Source organism: Lethenteron reissneri, chromosome 40 (genome assembly GCF_015708825.2).
Source record: "Lethenteron reissneri isolate LAM-NWPU_2019-01 chromosome 40, ASM1570882v1, whole genome shotgun sequence".
Taxonomy (NCBI): Eukaryota; Metazoa; Chordata; class Hyperoartia; order Petromyzontiformes; family Petromyzontidae; genus Lethenteron; species Lethenteron reissneri.
Window position 1 is genome coordinate 10,621,033 of NC_083818.1, and position 23,499 is coordinate 10,644,531.

Below are 23,499 nucleotides of genomic sequence, written 5' to 3' on the forward strand. Positions count from 1 at the left end.
TTGCTACGTTGTTTACAATGGGCTTATGTCAACACTGTAGCCGCGGGTGGTGCTGCCATTCAACGTGATAAAAAAAAAATCTTGCATTGAATTTCAACCCTGAATTGTTACAATTTCATGGTAGGGTAAATCGTTGGACCACTGACGTATATGTCTGTGTGTGTGTGTATGGGGAGCGGTGGTGCAGTGGTTAGCACGCTGCGCTACGAACCCGGCGACCCGGGTTAAATTCCCGCTCATGGTAAAAAACCAGTGACGATGATCTGAATCGGTCCTGGGCCTTCCCTAGGTCGACTCGGCCTCAAATGAATACCTGGTACTGTGTGTAAACATTGCCGCTGAGGAGACAAATGGTGCGGTGTTGGCCACTCACCCCCTCGTGTGCCGTGCCAGACTTCATAGGTACTCGCTATAACAGCACTTGCCCCTAAAGTCTGTTAAGTCTTTGTATGGGCTCCATTGTATTGTGGCAGCTATAATGATGCATGCGTCTTATCTCCTTGTCAGTATATATAGGTGGCACAACCCTGCAATCGCTTGCTCAAGCCTATGCTGGTGTAAGGGCCTCTACTATTGAAAGCCCATGTCTAGAGTATTTGGCCTACTCTTGCACGCTGTTCAAAAGTCTTGGAAGAGGTGGGAGGACACCCACACGTCACTCCACCCCAGACGACATGCCAACCGACGACTGACCGTGGTGCATAGGTGAATTTAATAAACTTGCCCATTCTTTCTGCTGCTTCTGCTGCTGTGCCAGGAGACCGCATTGAACCGGCGGCCTCTGGATTGCAAGTAAAAAGTGTGCCAACAATTCCACCGGCCGGCAGCATCCATATATGCATACATGCAAACAAACAAAGATCCCCCGTATAGCCTTAACAGACTCTAGGGGCAAGTACTGTTAGCGAGCACCTATGAAGGCCGGAACGGTACACGAGGGGGTGGGTGGCCAGCACCACGCCCGACCGCCTTTGTCTCCCCAGTGGCGATGTTTACACACCGCATCGGGTACTCATTTGAGGCTGAGTCGACCTAGGGGAGGCCCAGGACCGGTTCCGATAATCGTCACTGGTGTTGGCCGTGAGCGGGAATCGAACCCGTGTCGCCAGGTTGATAGCGCAGCGCGCTAACCACTACACTACCGCTCCCCACTATACAAACACACACATACACACACACACGCGTTCACACGCGCAAATATACCGTTACAAACACTTACGGTAGCATTGCTTCCCATCGGAGCCCAACTCGTAGCCGGGGTTGCACTGGCAGACGAAGGAGCCCCTCGTGTTGCGGCAGCTATGCGCGCACATGCTGCTCTCCAGATCGCACTCGTCAATGTCTGCAAATGAACCGGCACGGAGCGACGGCAGCCGCCTCGATTACGGGGCCCGGCGGCGACTTTGGGGCGGAGGGGAGGGGAGGTGTGCATAGCAAAGCACTGCGAGGATCGTACGCAGGGAGCGCGTGTCAAAACCGATGGCATTTCGAGCGTCTTTCGTCGCGGCAGGCCTCGCGACGACGGAAGGTGTGTTGGGAGTGTGACGCGTGCTTTCGCTTGCGTTTTGTTTGATCTACGCTCTGCTCGTAAGTGATTGCAAATGTTTGCATGTTCATTTCACACATGCAGACACCTGCAGCATTTTCACTTGTTAAATATTGACGTTATTATTATTATTATGAGCTGTGTGTATATAAAAAAACGGTGTAATTAATAATGAATTTGCATGCACACATGAGCACGCGAGAAATATATTAAAAATATATTATATTTTGGGGAAAGCGCCATGTGACGCACTTTAAAATTATCCTCACGTTTCTGTAATCGACACGTTGTACCAGAATCTCGTTTCAGGCTGAGCTGACTTAGAATGTGGCCACCTCACTTATCGGTCTTCTCTCGTACAGGTGGGGAGTTGAACATAAATGTTTTACGTGGCCTGGTGAATATCTGAAATGCTGGCGGCAAACGATCCAAGGGGGTGGTGTTGTTATTATAATAATAATAGTGATGACAATGGTGTTGTCGTGCATTCCACAGTTTGGGGATTGGTGACCGCAAGTCATAACTTTGCGCGATTCTCAATTTTCCATCGGTTCAATGCAGACCATTGTTTACGAGCCTGGGATGTTACTGGGAGAAGAGCGACAACGTGATTGGTCGATAATGTGCAGCATCAAGCAAAGCCATGGGGCGTGTTGGATTGTGGTGTAGTGTTAAAACGGCCACACAAGCATATTCAGCAATGTTGTAATTTCCTCAGAATGTCTCTTGTCATAGACCAAGTGGTCTTCATGAATTTTCAGAGGGGGGGGGGGGGGTCACCACTTTCACCAATAAGACCTCATCAGTGTGAGGGCTGCCACACATAAAAAAAAACATTGGGGTTTGACAGCATGATAGGGGCGTTTTCACGTCTGTTGTGTATTGTCTGGAGCCGCACCAAAGACCACCAGAGGCTGCCAGTGGCCCACGGGCTTTGCAATGAAGAACACCGTGGAGGATCTCATATGGTGTTCGACCAGATGACGCCAAAAGGCCATATGAGACTAGGCTCTAAAGAAAGCTGTCTCTGGTGTGGATCAATCAGTTTCAAAGACAATGCATAAATTATCAGAGTATTGTTTTTTGTTTGCATTTGACTGCAAGTATTGTGGTTAATGTAAGCATGATTCCTTGCAAAAGGTGTGAGTTTTTGTCGCCAGAAAAAAAAGGGAAAAACAAAAAAATCAGTTCGAAAGCATTTAATTTTTAATCTAAATTCAACTCCTGGGCCATGCAAAAGCAGACGGTAGAAGAAGAAGACTAAACATGAGTCACTCACCATCACAACTCTTTTCATCAACACCCAACCGGTATCCAGGGTGACACAGACACTTGGCCACGCCACCGTCGCTGACGCACTTCTGCATGCAGCCTCCGTTCCGGTCCCCACAGGGATTCCTCACTGCAACGGACAAAGCTATACATAAATCCATGTTTGTAACGCGTTGCGAAATAGCAAATCGTACGAGGATTTGCTTCGTCTTCCGATTGTATGCATTTATGTTGAACTTCTTTCACACCATACGGAGCCAACCGTGCTAATCGGAGGTGCGGGGGGGGGAGGACAGCAAACATTAATACGGGCCTGCGATTTTCACAAGTATACATTTGTTTTTACCAACGCTGCATAATTAGGTTCTAATAGGTAACGGTGCAACCCTGCAAATGCCTTGCTGATGCCACTGCAGATACAAGGGTCTCCACTGGAGGAGCCTCTACTCGAGAAAGCCCCATCAAGGGGGTATTTGGCACTCTGTCGTGCTGCTGGAAGTGGTGAAAGTACCCACACTTTACCCCACTACCCTAAACCATTGCACCATTAAAGCTTCCCGAATCGATTCGATTGACTCTAAGTTATTATCAGAATGCAATGCCTCTATTCCCGTAATGCTGGAACAAACATAATGAATCACGTAGAAGCAATCGTGACGGTATTTACATTTGGTTTATCCCCTTAAATCTGCCGTATCGTTAATATTCAAAGTGGCTTCCCCTCTAAAGTGAGTATTTGGTGTGACTCATCTCATTTTGCGTGCCTGAACCTGTGATAGGGCCAAGTAACTCTATGGAACAATCAATGTTCTAATACTCTTTGGTTCTTTCGGTAAAGTCACGTAGGTGGAAGAAATATAACACTGGTCAACAAAAAAAAAAACATTTTTTTCTGGCCTGGACTTTTTGCAGCTGTTTTAGACTAATTTCAGGGTGCTGATTCCAAATCTGATCTCAGATTTGCTTTATCACATCTGATTTTTATGCTATCGGCATACCCCATTTTCATTGATTTTACCAGAAATTACTCTGTCACTTATGATTGCAAGTTGTTGCGAGTTAGTGACTGCTTTAGTGTTAAAATATGGTGCTGTATTTTTAGGATAGTGTGTTTATAATATCATTTTATGTAGATATCCAGATTTATATATTTTTCTTCTGCAGTTTTTATTGAAAATGCAATATTTGATATCTAAAAAAACTGATGTTATAGACAAAAACTGATGCCAGATTTGGAATCAGCACCCCAAAATTACCTTAAACCCTTTGGAATACCTTATGCCAGAAAAAGTGTGTTGACCAGTGTATAATAGATCACGAGGTTTCGATCGCAACACAAGCAACTGCCCTACGTCAGCAGTCCTACTGCTGTGTTTGTTTCACACCTGATGACGGTTGCTTGTGTTGCGATCGAAACGTCGTGATCCAATTTATTTTTTCTACCTACGTGACTTTACCGAAAGAACCAAAGAGTATGGATTCCTGCGGTCACGAAAGCTTCAAATCAAGAATGTTCTAATATGTAAACACAAAGCAAGTCAGAACGAAACAAACCGTCTCTTGTGTTGTAGATGAGTACATTGGCCGTGCGTTTCAGGCTGCATGACAAGTTTGAAGCTTCATTATGAAGACACAATTTTCCACGGAAATATTTATAGTTGCAGGAGTGACATAATTGTGGCATCACCGCCTTACTTTATAATAAAGTGTCGCAAAGTGACATCACTCTTAGCCCTGTTTCTTTCGTTAACATTTTATCTTTTACCCTCGTGAGTCAGCTCAGGACACTGTGATTGTAGGGGGCGGGGCAGAGTTGGTAAGACAATAGTTTAGTTATTGGTTGTCTGCATCTGTATAAGCAGAAAATTAAAACAATTGTATAAAACGTGCTCTAGCTCTTGCTGTGGATTTCACACCTGATGATGATTGCTTGGGTTGCAGTCGAAACGTCGTGAGAAATTTTATTGTTCTATACTTTTTTATTTTTTTATTTCCCTTTTACGTGACTTTACTGAAAGAACCAAGAATATGAATATTTTAAGAGATGCAAATTAAAGGAGGGGTATTGTCCGAATGCCAGCCAACTATGAAGGTGACGACGCAGCCTCGGCAATTGCGGGTCTCACCACTGCTGGCAAAAGAGCTCCCTCGTGATAGTGTTCTTGACCGACTCTTACAAGCTGCTCAGTCACATTTGGTGAGGTTAGAGAACCTACACTTCACCCCCACTCTACTGCCGATGGGCTAACTGTGGTGCACACGTGTATGCTGATGTGTATAATTAATTATACCGGCATACAACACCGGTATAATTCATTATACGTTTTTTTTCCGGTTAAAAGCTCATTTGATCAGCCACGAGACTGAATGGCTCCAGTTCTGCCATCACCATCGCCCTCAGCAGGGTCCGCTAATGCTCCCCCGACCTCCCCCCCACCCCAGATTCTTGAAGCAGGTGCTCAGTTAAAACGTAAGCACTTTTGTACTTAATGCCCGCATTGCTGTTTGCTCAGCATTAAGCGGGGAGCGGTGGGGGCGGACGGGCCTGGAAGTTGTCTCCAATTACTCCAAACACACAGGGCAAAGTGCTGCCTCGGCCCGCGGATTGATCCCGGCGCGAAGACGCTTTAAACTTGAACACTGACAGTCGCGTGACAGGCAACTCCTGCCTCGAGACGTTGTTAGAAGACGAAAATCCTCTTTTAGGAGAGGGGGGGGGAATGTGAGCAGTAACTATTTATTTGATAACGATCTGAAGATATATTTAGTGGATGAGGAAATGTTCGCCAAGCTGTAGGAGTGCGTCTCCTGTGTTTAAGGTTGGCTTTTGGGTGTGATGGAATTCTCTTTGGATTTTGCAACAACAACAATTGTTATTGGACCTATTGACGGTAAAACACCTAAGCTGTGTTCTGCAAGCCAAATTAAAATTATTAAAAGATGTTTATCTTCGTTGGATATCACCCACAAAACACATTTCAATAAAGCAAATAGCATGAGAGAATGATTACGCTAAAACGATCGCATGTTACAGCGCATTCAATTTGTACGAATGTGTGCAGATGTGTGCACAACGAGTCTCAGGGGATGTCCGCTGAGGGGACATCCCGTTTGCTCCTCAAATCGGCTCGTGTGCGGGCGCCCGGTGGGTTAATGCTTCGCAGGATCACCGGGCCGCCTCGGAGACGGCCCTTTTATCCAGCAGTGGATCGATGGCCAATATCGATGGCCAGAGAGAGGTGGGGGGGCTCGCTTACGTTCGCAGTGCTTCCCATCTTCCTTGAGGCGGAAGTTGTGGCGGCACCTGCACTGGTGCTGCCCCCCTCCCAGCTGCACGCAGTCGTGCTCGCAGCCGCCCTTGTTCACCGCACAGGAGTGCACCGCTGCCAGGGCACAACAACAGCAGCAGCAGCAGCAGCAAGCAGCGAATGGTTAATAAACACACATGCTAAAATCACCCATCCCCCCCCCCCCCCCCACATAGCCTTAAAAATTAAAACTAAAGAATAGTCCTTAACCCGTTCCGGCAATGAAACCGGCGTTAAGATGTCCAAACAATAAATAGACACACACCTATACTAATAGGGGTTTTCCCCTTTTTTCTGGCAACAAAACTGACTCCTTTTGCAAGGAATCATGTTTACATTAACCACAATACTTGCAGTCAAAATGCAAACAAAAAAAACAATACTCTGATAATGTATACATTGTCTTTGAAACGCATTGGTCCACACCAGGCAGGTTTTCTTAGAGCCTAGGACAATGCATAAATTCAGAGTATTGTTTTTTTTGCATTTTGACTGCAAGTCAGTTTTGTTGCCAAAATGGGAAAAACCCTATTAGTGTATTTTGGTACTGGCAAAGGAAGCCTCGTGATGATGAAGACACACACCTATTTGAAGGCATCAAGTCTGCAGTAACCGCACGTACGTGTGGCAAAACATGGCAACACACATGCTCTGGTGATACATGAATTGTCAGTTTAGATTATGTTTAAAAAAATACAGTTCAGCACGGGTCAGTTATACAATACACCAGTTGATATAACGTGAGAAACCATAACATTGCTTCATATATTGTAATAAGCCTCTCAAAATATTTGTACTTATGCCCACCCCACCGTCTGTATTTCATCCGTTTAACTTCTTCCCAGACGAGGCTACACCCGGACACAGCCCACTTCACACAGTCCTACCAAGAAATTGGTGTATGTGCAGAACGCCTAAGTACCCCTATCCCATATGAACTCTACTCGTTGCACTGTTATGACTTGCCAAGTCCGGATGTACCGCCTGCTTTTTTTGTGCTTACATAAAACATATTTCACGTGCTTTATATATATAGTAATTCTAAAGGTAGGTAATGAGCACATTTGGTTTACGAATTTAACGTAAAAAACATCCGTACGTTGTTGATTCACGTGGTTTTTTTTCTGTTTCATTTGCGCTTGCAATGCAAGAGCGAGAGCGCGCGCGAGAGAGGAGACGTTTGGTTTAACCTCCGAAAAAAATTGCCTTAGTGCATCCACACGTAGCCAAAGAATGCCAAGCAAGTTCCAGGCGCGTCAAATACATTTAACACAAAAAAAAACCCCACGCTCGCCGTTCGGCCACTTCCCAAAACCATATGTCACTGTCGAATAATGGGACAGGCACCTCGTCGCGTGACCACAACTTGAACCCCGTTAATGGCACAATGGGATAGCGCCCACGTTGACAGACGTCCTCTCGGCTTGCCACGTGAAGGCGGCCAGGGGAGCCCAGGTGTGTTGCCGGTTACGGGACGAGGTGTGAATCGTCTCTTGATCAGGTTTAGTGCGTGCGTTCGTGTATATGGAATTGTGCGCCTCTCTGTCTGCTTGTGTGTGTGTGTGTGTGACCCGGCAGATGTGTCTGGCCCGTAACCTCCTGCCAGTCGCATCAAAGTGCACCTAGCCTGGCACAAGAGTTGTGGTGACATCACCGCCACTTAGTGGCGAATAGCTATTAACATAATTAATGATCGAATCAAAATATAACGCGTCACCGAATGTTGCTTTTCTCAAATTCGATTCCCAGCCAACTCGGCCTGAAACGAGTGTCTGGTGCGGTGTGTAAACAACAACAACAAGAGTGGGAAGACAAAGGCGGCCCTGCCGGGTGTGTTGCTGGTCAGACGACTACCCCCGTCCGTCATTCTGGCCCTTGATATCTGCTCGCCAACAGCACTCTCTGCCCCACGGCACTCGCATTGATGTCACCATGCTGTTACGCCTGTGCTTATTTGCGTGTTTATATTTGTTCGCTTGTATTTGAACGCATTCTTGTGATGGCTGGTGTTTGTTATTATGCATCATGTGTGTGTTTATGCGCCGGACTGAGTGTTTGCTTGCACGCGGGTGCCTGTGTGTGAAAGCGGGTGTTTGTGTGTGTTTGTGTGTGTGTGTGTGCATGTGTAAGCTTATGTGCATGCACCTTTGTATGCATGAGCCTGTGTGCGTTTATGCCATTGAGCACGTGTTGAAGGTTTGTGTCCGTGCGCACTCGCGCATGCGTTCTCATCCTTGCGCTCAGAGCTTGTGTGTGCACTAAGGCATGTGTTTCCTCTTTACTGGAATGCACACGAGCCTTTAGCCCAATTGGAATTGAGATGACTAAAATAAATGAAAGAAAAAGCTAAAAGGTTACACCTTGAGGAATGCCAGACTCAAAACAAATAATATTGCCCTGATGTCAAAACAAAATGCCCACTGCTAACAGCCCACGGCTACAACCCAACTTAAGCAGAAGGCAAAGGAGTTACTGAATGGTCTATGGACCGAATTAAGCTGAACATATCAGCGTCTATAAAACACATGATGGAACACACAAGCAATGTTGTACCCAGTGACACCGTGTCCACCGTGCCAGGAATGAACGTGACGAGTTGGTGAAGTATTTTAATGCAGGAGTCTCAAAAATGTAAAAGGTGCAGTGCTGCAATTGTTAGCTCGTTCCACTGTTGGCGAAAGCTTTGCAAACGTATTTATATTTTTTTTTTATAAATCACCATTTCGTTGGAACTCCTGCAAAAAAATGCCTATGCCACGAAGTGAAGCATCGTCTAGGACGAATTAAATTTTCGAACTCTGGTACAGCACTGGCATTGCCTGATGAATGAATGCAAACTGTAGCGAAATGAGCGAATGTTGTTACTTATGTAATCAAGCACTTTAGAAGCAAGGGATCGCGCATATTTTTGCATGAAGGCCACGTGTTTATTCAAGGTGGCCTTTCCCCGAATCCACCTGTGCAGTGCTTTGAGTTACCCCCCTCCTTCCTGATGGTGTTTTGTGGGGGACTTAAATTTCCTCCCGAGTCGGCCAAACATCCCAATGCAGCACCCCCATCAGGAAAAAAACACTCTTTCGACTTGGTTAAATTAGGGGTATTAGTATTGTTATTACATAATTGCCCTTACATAAGTGTTATTACGTGCATGCTTTTTCAATTTGGAGAAAGAAAAAGTCATTTTTCAAGTTAATTTCCAACTCGGTCCATTATCCCTTTTGTTGGCGAGTAAAAGCAGTACCACTTTGTAGGAGGGCGAGTGGTTGTCCTATGGAGAGATGGGTCTCACCCCCCCCCCCCCCCCGCGTCTAAGACCGAGTCATTAAAATCACAGGCGGCACTGCGGACGAAACGAGGAGCTCTGCTGTCTGGTGCTCGTTGGAGTACCGGGTCTGGTCCGTTGGCTCTTACCATATTTATTATTGCATCTACGAAATTCATGGAAATCCTTTCGCCCAAAGGGTGAGCCAAGATAAATGACGGTCTCACTTCGCGAATGAAAACCAGTCTGACTGCAGCAAGGCATCTGGGCGCATCGGCCTTAGAGACTTGTGCACATGGGGGGAGGGAGACATTTAAAGCATCGCCACTGTTCCTCCGCAAGCAGCGCTGAATTAATGGTGCGATGCCAACATTAATAATTAACTGTGTGGGTTTTTTTTATTCCTCTGCCCAAAATTGTAAACGCGTTGCTTGCACGTAGTATTTATGTACACAAGGATGCCGTTGTATATTCTTCTAGCCGACAGATCCTCACAAACCCCTTACAATGCCAAGCATATGCAGCAACATTATGCTAATCTGCACAGATCAGCAATCTATCGAGGAGTCACAGTTTTTTTTATATCTCCAAGAGCCATTCATTTTCCTGGGTTGACACGCAATAGCCACCCAGCTTGTGCGTCGCCTGCGTGGCACTACAGCTCCATACACGCACGGCATCTAATTTAAAAGGTTCCTAATTTATTTTGGGGGGGGGGGCAGTAGTTGGAGAATTAACCCAAAAATTTGATTTATAATCCCGGCCGGGGGGGGGAGGGGCAACATCAGTGGCGAGCAAAATCTGAAATTGTCTCGGATCTCTCCTCGTTCAACAACCCCGCACTGACCTGCACGGCGAAATATGGTCAAACACCCCTTCAACCAACACACAGCCGATCATCTCTGATCCGGCTTTCATCTTGCAGTGGATTGATCGGTGCTGTGCTTCACTTGTGCCAGTAATGCTGTACTCAACGTTCATATGAATTACACGCTAACCACAGTCTGCCTGAGTCACAGTGGGCAGGCAATGGCACAATTGCTCACACGGCTAAACTCAAGCTGCAACCACTCAGCACGCCTTCGTGTGTTTACAAAAAGTAATAAATCTACGAAACTGAGACACGCGCAGCCTGTTGGGCGCGCCCTATAGCAAATGCATGTTTATGCATAAACGCTCGTATATCCACGTTTTGTTGACATGTGGGAAAACAGCGTGTTGTTTAAGTTTCGCTAGCTGAATTAAGTATGCCAACAATTACATTGGGAGTCTCACTGTTGGGAGAACCGTAATATCGGGAGCGAAAATCAGCCATGGTCTGCAAAATTCTTGTATTTGCCACGTGAGCGCAGTGACCAATGTTAGTACAGAGGCCCAGCCCTTTGTGAATTCACTGCTGGATAAAATTATCCCATTTTGCCGCGGTTGGTCGCGGAGTTTATTTCGCTATAAATCGTCGAGCTGGCTGACCACCATCGTCGCAGCACGGCGCGCTCAACAGCAGCGGTGGATGACGGCCGCCCCTCAACGCCAACGCTTCGACGAATCACGTCCAAATAACCTCGACAACTCTCGTGGCGCCGGGAAACGTGGGGGGGGGGGGGGGCAGTTCGTCCACTAGTAGATTGACAAACATGCGTAAATTTCGATTCAAAGCTTTCGTGACTGCAGGGATTCAGTCGTCTTGGTTCTTTCAGTAAAGTCACGTAGAATTGAAATAATAAAATAATAAAAATATAACATAATAAAATAATTCTCACGACGTTTCGGCCACAACGCAAGCAGCCGTCCTCAGGTGGAGAACAGGTCTGCGAGGAGACAGAGTCTGAATGACAAGCCCCAGGCTTAAATAGTCGCTCCAAGCCTGGGGCTTGTCATTCAGACTCTGTCTCCTCGCAGACCTGTTCTCCACCTGAGGACGGCTGCTTGCGTTGTGGCCGAAACGTCGTGAGAATTATTTTATTATGTTATATTTTTATTATTTTATTATTTCCATTCTACGTGACTTTACCGAAAGAACCAAGAAGAAACATGCGTAAATTACAAACAAAGCCCCGATGAGGTCTTTACGTCATTTATCTGGTAAAACCTCACTTGTTGTGTTGTATGTGCTAGGAAACTAGAGTAGCTGAAGAGAACTCTGGGTTGTATAATAATTAAATGTCTGCAAAACATACTTATTTTCTGGCCATCTTACATAGCTACTTGATCCACCGACCCTCGCTTCTGAAGCGCCATCCATATTTAAAGCATTAGCAGTGTCACAATAAAGAAGATCGTTATCCTATTTGAGTTCACGTCTTATTCTCTAATTTCTGTGCAAAAATAAAGTTCGCACTGTTCTTACCGGCTGTTTTTATTTTTTGGCTGAGACCCATTGCAATGCAAGGTGCTTACGAAGCACAGGCGCATCATTAAGGAGCCAAGCGAAGCAAGAAAGAAACGAGTCCCATCTGTTTTTCTGCAGACGCAAAACGCAAGTTGATCATTATCCAGAGTTAACAGGAACAAGGGAAAGAGCGATCGAGAGAAATGGAAGGGGACTTGACGTTGGTTAGAATTTAATACTGTGGTGCGTAAAAAAATTACCCAACAATAGCCAAGCAAAGCTTGATTTTCCATAAAGGTTCAACTGCTATATTCAGCCTTTCTTCACGGGAAATTTGGCATGATGTCTGACGTTTCGTGCCACGAGCTTAGGGTTTCTTCAGGGACTGAATTGAAGACGAACTAAAGAAATTCAGTTCCTGGAGAAGCTCCCCAGAACGTGGATCGGAACAACCTCGGACACCGCGCCAAACAACAAACGGCACGGCTGGAAAACACCAAGGAGCTGTACGGCCCAAACGCGAACACCTACATAGTCGTATTTTCGCATATGAAAGGGCAATGATACAGAAAGTTGCTTCAAAAGTCACAACCATCTGCGGTAACACCGATTTAGTTTTTTACCAGACACAGATGTAGAAAACCGTGGTGATTTTATGTTTTGCGTGACCTTGATTTCACATCTTTTTTAAAATGTATTTATTTTGGCCCCGATATTGCGCATCAATGAACGTCGCGAGCATACCACTCCAGCTCTGTTGAACACATTGTATTGCGAGTGTGTTAAGGGATTTCTAATGCACGGAGTGATATTGCTGGTAAAAATGTGGAGGCTTTGAAATTTACATGTATGTATGCATGCAGAATTGTTTTTGCACCGTACGTAGCCAGCCGTGCTAATGAGAGGTGCGGGGGAAGGACAACAAACTAAACACAAAAGCCAGTTCTAAAGACAGTAGTTTTCAAAGAAGATGTAATTATATGTATATTTTAGTTGTTTTAGTGGGGTATATTTTCGATATTTTAGTGGGGCATATATTAATGCTTTACCCTATGGTGTATGTATAGTACATCTCATGCATCCCCTATGCAACTGTGCAAGACTCCGCAGTAAGCTGCACGTCTTACTTGTCTATAGGATAACAACAACAATATTTCCATTATAAAATAATAAGCTGCTTGTTGTTCCAATCAAGCTTTCTGAAAACACGGGGATGTTATTTCAATGCTAAAATGTTATTTTGCAGCAGAGGGACAGCCGAATGGCCAACTTTTTCTCCCCTCTTAGCATTTTTGATCTGAAACAGTTATTCCTGCACGCAAAAAAAGCACACAGTCCATTGACCAGGGTCCCTGTGTAAATCCAACAGCAGTGTTAAATTATGTATGACCATGTTCTGTGCGATGCGGACACGTGTGTTGTTCGCATATGTGCCCTGTTAACGCTGTTTTCACAATGGTCAATCTATCGTGAATTAGCAGCTTCAAATTCACCACAACCGTTTTTTTCTTTTTTGCAAACATGACAATTCGGATGCATTGTGAAGCATTAACGCCCACCAGAGCTCCCACATTCTGGCGAGGTCTGGTTGTATTTAATTGCTCTGCTTGTTTTACACAGGAAAGCTTCGCTGTGTCAGAAGACTGTTTTGAAGGAAGGGTTCCTGCATTAGGATGTTTTGGCCAATTCCTTTTAAGGAGTGTATTTTTTTCAAACGTGGCAGGAATCCACAGCATTCCAGATAACACGTGAAAATCTGCGCAGGCCGGCCAGCCTATTTGCTTTATCGCCACCTCTAAGCCCAGCGGATTTGGAGTGTAACAACACCGTGATGAGATCCCTGTATGAACCATCAACCCTGTCTCCAAAAAACAGTATTACGGGCACTATGTATGTATGTTGAACTTCTTTTGCACCGTACGTAGCCAACCGTGCTAATCGGGGATGTGGGGATAGAACAGCAAACAAAACACAAAAAGCATTTCGAAAGAAAGGAGTTTTAAATGGAGATGAAAAAAAATGTACGTATGTATGTTGAACGTGTTTCTCACCATACGTAGCCAACAGTGTTAATTGGAGGTGCGGATGACGGTGAAACCGCAAGACGCGTGAGTTTTTTGTGTCGGGGCCGGTGGGCACGTATGGCCGTGTAGTCCCTCTCCTTGTGCATCCTTGCCCATGAATAAGCACCACGTGCATAGCTTTTGCTAGACTCATATTGCACAAGGATATGGTAATAGGGAAGGTGCAGACCGGACATTGCATGCTTATGCCACTGCTGGCGGAAGGGCCTCCCACTCGAGAGAGCCGCTGGTAAGACAACGTGGAAGAAGTGGAGTATGCACGCTCTGTCTGCGCAGTAGGCAATGGGAGGGGGATGGAGGGGTTTAATAAGTTGTCCGATCTTTCAACTGCTACGCCAGGAGATGAAGATGAACCGGTAACCTCTGGATTGCAAGTCGGGTGTAGTAATCCAATACGGCACGGCAAAATCCCTTGCTTTGTTCTATGTAGAGGGGTTACACGTTCTTGGAAAGTGCCGCCAAAGCCAAAACTTTGATTATTCAATGCTTAAAAGCCTTACCTAAATAATGAGGTTATGTACATGGCAACCACAAACAGTAGTATAAATGCTTAAGAAATGCTGTACTTACCGATGATGATGATCCAAAGTGGGTGTGCGTGTGTCCACGAGCGGGGGGCGGCAGTGCTACGGTTAGCGCCCTGCGCTACCAAGTCGGTGGACTAACCCCCCCTCCTCCCCCGCGCAAGCTAAGTTTGTGTACCAGGAGGTTTCCCCACGACACGATGGGTCAGAACCGCGGCGGGGGGGGGGGGGGGTGTCCATCCGTACGTCGAGAGACAACAATAAATCGGACCCATACTCTTTGGTTCTTTCGGTAAAGTCACGTAGGTGAAAAAATAAAATAAAAAATAAGAATAAAAATAGAAATAATCTAATTAAATCACGACGTTTTGGAAGCAACAAAAGCTTCCGTTTTCTTTTTTTTGCCCACTACAGTATATATTTTTTTTGCTGTGGTTGTCCCACCTGATGACGGAAGCTTGTGTTGCTTCCGAAACGTCGTGATTTAATTTGATTATTTATAGTTTTATTTTAACTTTACCGAAAGAACTAAAGATTATGGATCCTTGCAGTCACGAAAGCTTCAAATCTAGAATGAAAAAATTCGGACGCTTGTTTTGCAAAACCGCGATGAAGAGCAACTCACAAACGCAGGTGCGGCCATCGCTGTGCACCTTGGTGCCCGGGTGGCACTCGCAGTGGTAGCTCCCCGGCGTGTTGACGCACACGTGCTGGCACCCGCCGTTGTGCTCCAGGCACTCGTCCACATCTGGAAGGCAAACGCAATCGATCGATCAATGGGTCACACTTATAACTGCAGCTCAATCAGAATCGGAAGACGCACACGTGCTGGCACCCGCCATTGTGCTCCAGGCACTCGTCCACGTCTGGAAGGCAAACGCAATCGATCGATCGATGGATCACGCTTATAACTGCAGCTCAATCAGAATCGGAAGACGCACACGTGCTGGCACCCGCCGATGTGCTCCAGGCACTCGTCCACGTCTGGAAGGCAAACGCAATCGATCAATGGGTCACACTTATAACTGCAGCTCAATCAGAATCGGAAGACGCACACGTGCTGGCACGCGCCGTTGTGCTCCAGGCACTCGTCCACGTCTGGAAGGCAAACGCAATCGATCAATGGGTCACACTTATAACTGCAGCTCAATCAGAATCGGAAGACGCACACGTGCTGGCACGCGCCGTTGTGCTCCAGGCACTCGTCCACGTCTGGAAGGCAAACGCAATCGATCGATCGATGGGTCACGCTTATAACTGCAGCTCAATCATAATCGGAAGACGCACGCCTGCCGGCACGCGCCGTTTGTGTCTCCAGGCGCTCGACGACAAACCCGGCAAGGCAAACGCGATCGATCGACGGTCACACTTTGAACTGCGATTGAATATTGGAATATGAGGCTCTCTTTTTCTTCACAACTTAGCCCTGCTTAGGCTTCCGAGAAATGACGAGATTGTGGGCGTATTCGGGGTGCGATTTGACTATTCAAAGGATGATCATGGTGGTGCATTGTATAGCAACAAAACACAATTATGATGCAACGCACCATTGATTAAAGATCGTGCATTGAGAAGTGCAATTACTTGCAGTCGGGCTTCAAAGAATGCTCATGACTTGCAAAATGGTCGAAAGTCAAGGGGTTAAATGGCTTTCCAGAATTAGATGCCACAAAAGCATTTAGAGCAGCGACGCTCACAATGACCCCCCGTCCCCTACCGCGATGAAACCGACTTGTGTGCCTCTGCGACGATCCATTGACTGCTGTCAGGACAGTGACACTCATTCATGTAATCGTGAAACTGAATCGGCCACAGATAAGCATCGGGGCAAGTACGTGGTGGGCTCTTGGCTGGGGGTGTTGGGAAAGCTTAAGCGGACCATGACTTCATCCATGCCAGAGCTCCTAATCTCTCCTCCGGGCAGACCGAGAGGACACGGGGGTGAAATGCCAAGCTACTGTCAATGGGCCATGAAGGAGAGAGACGAGTTCTGTGGAACGAGTGGTATCTGGCATCGACCTGCTTGCAACCACGAGCCTCACAATCGGCCCCTCGCTGAGGGTAAAGCCCCCTCTGTCAGTTGGATAAATCGTGGGTGTTTGGTTGAACACGTTGGATTCGGATCTACGTAAGCATTCCATGATGTAAATCACGACGTTTCGATCGCAACACAAGTGGTTGTCCTCTCTCGCTGGTTCAGCAGTTCCACTGCTGGATTCGATTTTTTTCCGCCAAAGGACGACCGCTTGTGTTGCGATCGAAACGTCGTGATTTATTCTAATTTATACCTACGTGACTTTACCGAAAGAACCAAAGAGTATAGATTCCTGCAGTCACGAAAGCTTCAAATCAAGATCATTCCATGATGGCGAAATTGTGCCTGTGAGTCTCGGCTGTACTTGTTTTTACTATGTTCATAATATCAGCTGCGGAACTTTCCTGCCGATTGTGTTTGTGTGTGTGTGTCTTTGTTGTGAGTTGTGACACGAAATACCAACAACGAGTGGAGCGCCGGGTGGCTAAAGCACAGCAAGTTGGCACAGTAGGGGGCACAGGTGGTGCATGAGCCAGTCATCTCGGTCATCTCAGTCAGTCGGCCCGTGGGACCTGGGTCTGCCCCGTGACCTCCTGCCAGCGGGCGTTCGACACTTCACGTGGCCTCAAGGTGCACATAGCCTGGCACAAGCATCGTGGTCACGTCACCGCCACTTAGTGGCGAATGGCGGTTGTTGTTGTCTTTGTTGCATGCTTTTGAACTGTCACCACTCCACGTGGCCTCAAAGTTACACCTCGGTTACAAAAGTGGCAACCGAGGTGACATCACAAGCCACTTGGGAGCAAAACGCAGCTGTTACAGTCGTTATCCACCTCTTTTGTCGAAACTGCTTAAACCGAGCGCCAACTTCAATAGACACGACATAATAACAGTAATGTTTTGCAGCCATAATTCAAGAAACTGCACTTGCTGGCCATTGAAGTGAATCTAAATCACAGCAGTGCTATTGGTGAAATGCCACTGTGATTCTGCTGCATTCGCGGAATGACAATGACGCACACCAAAGCTATTTCTTCGTGTTGCTATCCAGACAGCACGCTCCAAGCTGGGCTAAAAAAATAAAAAATATAAGCATCCTTCGTGATGACAGCAGTTTGTAACGCATGTTTATAATAGCATCAGCAATACGTCAGGTGCAAAGACTGACATGCCACGGCTACCATTACCCAGTGTGCGTGACCTGAGTGGATGTGAATGCCACGCTTTGTGTATATATGCACACACGCATGTACATAGTGCACTATGCACACATGCGACTTGATGATGGTAGCTTACACACCTTGGAGCCAGTGGCCTCTGCCGGTATGATGCAATGGAAGGACAGGAAGTGTTGAGATTTAAATAAATATGGGTGCATATAAATATATATATGGGTGAATGTGCCTATGACCAATCTCACTCAGAATGTGCCCGATCCCAGAAGGTCAACGGGATTGGGGCTGGATAGTGCTCGGACGAGTGACCAGAAAGTATATCATACAACTATTTTATTAATTTAAACTTATCCACGTGACTTTACCGAAAGAGCCAAAGAATATGAATTCCTGCAGTCATGAAAGCTTTAAACATCTGGAGGCTCACCAGTGTCGATTCAAGCCAGCCTGAGTCTGCTTATGAGACACTGGATGTTGAAATTGCTCCAGAGTTGTTTGGTGACACTTAATCAGTGCTTCATGTGGAGACACGTTTCCACCGTATGCATTGTCTGCTTCACTACTTTGATATTTATTTTCTTCACATTAACACGATTAGAAAGAGTTGCGTACAATGCATTGGACCGTGCGATATTCCACTTTGAATTTTACACTTGCGCATCTATGATCCTTGCGTTCTAGACGCAGTGTTTGGTGCTTCATTGGAAGCATGCTTCTGCTACTGTTTATGCAGCATCACATGTGCTGGCAGAGCCTTGTGGATACCTCGAGTCACGAGTGACTCCATGCTTCAAATGAGCGCTTGAAGGCAGCGCTCGTATTTATTGGCGGCTTTGTGCCAGGAGGGGACAACCCCAATGTTAGTTCCACTGGTTGAAGCAATAACTACCGTGTTGACATCCCACAGTAACGTTGCCAGTGCGATGGCCCACCACCTGTACAAGTTAGGGTATGGAGAGTACACATTTCAGACTGGTCTCATGCACGCGAGATTCACTTGTACGATGTGACGCTATTGTCTCAATGCACTTATTTTCCAAGATACATTAATTTGATGTACGAAACGTGTTCACGTGTGATCTTTGGCGATATTTTGTGAAAGTCGCAGAAGGCAACCCTGACCCTACAGTGGGTTGATGGACTTTATTAATCCACGAAATACCATACGGAGCAGACGCCCAATACAGTGGTTGTACTGAGCCCCACGTAACTTATTGACACACTTTAGAAAATATCTAGATGTTATTCTATTGCAAAGAAAAACTGCTGCAACTTCTTAAAAAAAAAACGAAAAGCACCATTGTAATGATGCTGGTGGCTTTAAGGCCTACGACCATATCACCCTCGTCCGATCCCGAAAGATAAGCAGGTTCGAGCCTGGTTAGTACTTGCATGGAAGGAATCAAATCGAGCAACACCCCACAAGTTGAATGACATTTCAGTGGCAGCTTCTAGAAATGGCACGATACGAATCCAGCATTGCTGCTTTCCTCATGATTGACTGGCCAGGTGTGATTGGGAGGTGGTCATCGGGACACAGCATGTAACAACAGCAAGCTATAATTTTGTTGTAAAACCAACCCTCGTAAACACTTGCGTAGAGTGAGCAGTGATCTAATTATAGCTATTGTACCCAACACACATACCTTACGTAGAAATGCTGTGTCAATAGATGTTGTTTGCCTCCTATACACAGGACTTAATTTCTCATGGCATATTTTCTGGATGCCCCCAAACTCAAACACTCCAAATTAAACCCCGTGAGCGGGGGAGGGGGGAGTTATTTTACAGTGCTCAGCCCCAGACATCTCTAGCTGAAATATAAGTATTGTTTATAAGTAATACATATATGCACCTCCACGAACGTGTCGCAGATGCCATCGCAGATTTCATTATCCTAAAAGTCCTGAGCCATGGGCAGTCCATTATGGTCTGGGAACGCTGTTGGTTCGTCCACGTTGGAAGCAGTGCAAGGCAATGAGCTCTTGTGCAGGAGCTCGAAGGATTGTTCCGTTGCAGGACCATGAAACATGGAGACAGTGGCTAAAGAAGACCTTCATCCAGCAGTGGATAGATAATGGCTGATAACAATGATGATGATGATGATAAAACATCTTGAGAATTGTATTTGCTAATGATTTCGGGCTCAACTAGTCAGACTTTTCAATGTTTAATTGATTCCATTTCACAATCATTTTTTTGGCCATAAAGCGTCCTTTAAATGCATAGCAGCTGTGCCCACAGTTGAGGTTTATTCATGCATATACACAACATTTTCAATACACTGTATATTTCACAGGCGTTTGCTGTCCTAAATAAAACGTTTTGCAATGTAACAAAAAATACTCCGAAGCATATTTTTTTTTGCTACGTCATTGAATGTTAAGTTAGTGAGGGGGCATTACAGGGTGTTGATAAATATGTTCCTTCAGGCAAACTTGGAATGAGATATTTCAGTTTAATTTGGTCTCGTACAAAAAAAAACATCAGGACGTTTCCACAGTGGTGTCATGGTTAGCACACTGGAATCAAGAGGTTGCCGATTTCCCTCGAGATTAAGACCCTTCAGCCAGCAGTGGAATGAGCAATCAATTGCAGGACTGCACATTTACCTGAAAGAAAAAAAACCCTGAAGAAATGCAAGTATATTTCGATTTAAAGCTTTCGTGACTGCAGGGATTCATCTTCTTGGTTCTTTCGGTAAAGTCACGTAGAAGGGAAGTAATAAAATAATAAAAATAAAACATAATAAAATATTTCTCACGACGTTTTGGCCACAACGCAAGCAGCCGTCCTCAGGTGAAGATGCAAGTATTGCAGTAAATGTAATGTTAATGTGTTTAACATTATATATATCCAAATTACTACTGTTTATAATTATTTACGTTATTTTCACAACTGATATTTTTTTGAATTATTTCTTCAAATTCCTTTGAAAATATATTAAGAGAAATAGCCACTGCTCTCATCATGTATCGGGATCTGGATGAAGCCAAATTAATCATACGGCTGGTATGTGTGTATCTATGGTCTAATAAAAATTCACAGTTATTACAGATGCAACTTTAGAATTAAAATGTGGGAATTTATTTGACTATTTTCAAGTAAGAACTTCAGGTTCTATATCATAAAAATGTGCTTAGAATTCCATCCCACGAGGGCTCTTAGAGACTTGGCCAGATCTCGAAGTGGTTTTAAAACTGGCACCATAATCTGACTTCGGAGGGAAAATTCCCACTTGGCTCATGTATGAACCTCATATTACACGGTTGTTTACAATTTCCTTTCGTGAAAATAATATATATGCATCATACTTTATAAAGGTAAAGGTGCAGCGTTTCAATTACTTGTTCATGTCACTGCTGGCAGAAGGGTCTCCACTGGAGGGAGCTCTAGAGAGGGAGTTCTAGAGAGGCCCTATGAGGGTACTTGGCCTACTACTCCACACAGGCCAGGTGTCTATGAAGAGGTAGGATTAAAACTAAAATAAAACTAAACTATGTTTATTTTACCAGGCAAGGCCCACTAAGCTATGAGCTTTTTCAGAAGCGGCCTGGATACAAATGATAGCTCAATGAAGTGGCTTATCATGTGGAAATGTATCGTAGTCAAATACTCTAAACGGGTGTTGATTTTAAATGTGGAGGGAAAAACTGGAGGACCCTGAGAAAACTCTATGCGACCACGGGGAGAACATGAAAACTCCAAATATACAGGCGTCAAGGTCAGAATTGAACCCACAACCTTCCTGTATACCAGGCGAGGTAGTTAACATCTCACTAACGTGGCACCCTTACCACCACTATGCCCCACCACACAATATTCGACTGGTTGAACATTGGTGGAGGGATTTAAAAATAAAAAAGTGGCCATTGTTTCAACTGCCATGCTGGAAGATGAAATTCAACCCGCTTAATGTAATACTGACCTAACCGCTGCATATCACAATGTGTCTGCTGTGATCTCTATGTAGTATTGTACATACCTCTGGGTTGTCAACATCAAGAGTATATATTTTTTTATTCCAGCAACTGATATGCTTAATGTATCCACACCCAAGAAAGCTGCCGATGTCAATCCTAATGTTGTTGTGCAAATATGAGCACACGTTTGGCACACTAATGATTTTATGTCAAGTTTCCTGGCATTGCCATCTGACGTGCCCAAACATTAAAGGGTACTAAAAAATGTCAGATTTTTTGTTTTTTTTTGGATCCGTTCAAATATGCATGGCCACAGCACATCATAACACACGCACAATCGGTGGCCTGCAGATGTGAAACAAATGGGGCAGTTTCAAAATAATGACAATAACACATTCACCGGCCGCTGCTCTCTTGTCTCGGACATTTTTTCCGAAATTAACTTATTGGTAGCAGTGATTATGCTTCATTGATATATATATAAAAAACGACATTAATTGAAAATTTGAAGCTATTAATCTGCTTCGTTTTGATTTGTGGAGTTACGTAATTTGCCTGTTTCCCCCCCACCCCACGAACACATCCAGAATATCGCGGGATATCCAGGTTCTATCGAGTCGGTTTCATTGCGAGCTCGAACTCACTCTTTCGCCAGCACTCCCCGATTAACCCGTGCGCACTCCCAATAACGAACGCCGCTTCACGGGAGAAGCAAACAGCAGTGATTGGAAGCATGTGGGGAAATTGTGATAATTAGGAATAAGCACGTGCATACCACGGTATGTGGGCGAACTCTAAAGCCCAGACTGGGTGTTCTGCCTCTAAGGAATGCAGTAATGCAGTCAGGTATGTACACCTTCAACACCCCTTGAGAGCAATGCAAGCTGTGCTTATATCCAAAGTGTTCCGCTATCATAAGCTGCCCGATGCCTTTTTTCCACCAGTGCAACATAAGGGTCTGTTGATGAAAGAAGAACTGTGCTTATATATACGTGTAAACAATGCAACACATTCTTCAGTATGTGAGTCGCCAATCCAGTGGTTGCCATGGCACATCATTTCATCAATGATGTGTCATGAAGACGGGCCCTTGCCCGAAACGTCACCTATTATAAATGTCACTTTCACGGCCTCAATGTTATTTGCGGACGTGTTGTGCATTGTGCTTCTGCACCACTGCCAGTGCAGTAATCACCAAATAACGTGCTTATATAAGACGTGGCTACATCCAGCTTCGACTGTACACAAATCGTGCAGACAGGTACGCACTTGGGAGTCATGTTGGCAAGTTCGCAAGGCCGAGCTGTGAAAGCGGTGATGTGTACAGGCAGGCGCACGCAGATGCATCTTCTGGGCACGTGGGTAGAAGAGCCACAGAATATCACAAAAGTACACACATGCTCAAGTCTTACATCAGCAACACACAGGGAAATAAATAACATGCTTAAGGGAATTAATGTGTATAGTTGGCATATAAGCCAGTTAGTATGTTTGCATTGTGTAGGCAGGTGCAGATATTGCATAAGTGTCATGTCGGCAGCAATGCGTTTCAGACGACGCAGTGATAAACAACTTCCACGAGCATCGTGCAGGCAGGAAACAGGCACAGCTCCCTCCCGTGGCACTTCGTAGCGTCTAAACAATCATCTTGCGCCTTGAAACCACCACCCACAATAGCCCAGCCATTCAGGCTACTTGGCCGCGCAGTGTAAGTGTGTGTGTGTGCTGGAGAATGAAAAGCCGCGTAATTTGGCGAGCGTGCGATTTGATGAGATTTGGCAGGCTTGTAATGCTGCATTGTGAGCACCTTGAACTGGGAATGATATATATATACCCAGCGCCCTTCCACTAATACCCACAGATATTTCGAGCTGTCTTTGTTGTGAGCTGGTATTGCATTGCACGTGGACTAGTGGAGTACAGGTAATCCAATCATTTATCCGTTGTAATCCGTTACATATTTTCCCACTGCATGGAATGTGCTTACACGGCTAGGACAAATTGCATTAGCCGCTGCTGAAGGTAAAGTCTATCAAAAGGT

General features: G+C 45.4%; 1 protein-coding gene across 2 annotated transcripts in view; it reads right to left on the reverse strand.

Moving 5' to 3' along the window:
• Positions 1–23,499, reverse strand: part of LOC133352473 (multiple epidermal growth factor-like domains protein 6) — a 272,185-nt gene that overhangs the window by 51,969 nt on the left and 196,717 nt on the right. For both annotated transcript variants that reach the window (XM_061568137.1, XM_061568138.1), the window contains 4 exons: positions 14,951–15,073; positions 6,076–6,201; positions 2,826–2,948; positions 1,220–1,342 (listed from right to left, as the gene is read on the reverse strand). In XM_061568137.1, coding sequence (XP_061424121.1) covers positions 1,220–1,342; positions 2,826–2,948; positions 6,076–6,201; positions 14,951–15,073 — 495 coding nt within the window. The remainder of the gene's footprint in view (positions 1–1,219; positions 1,343–2,825; positions 2,949–6,075; positions 6,202–14,950; positions 15,074–23,499) is intronic.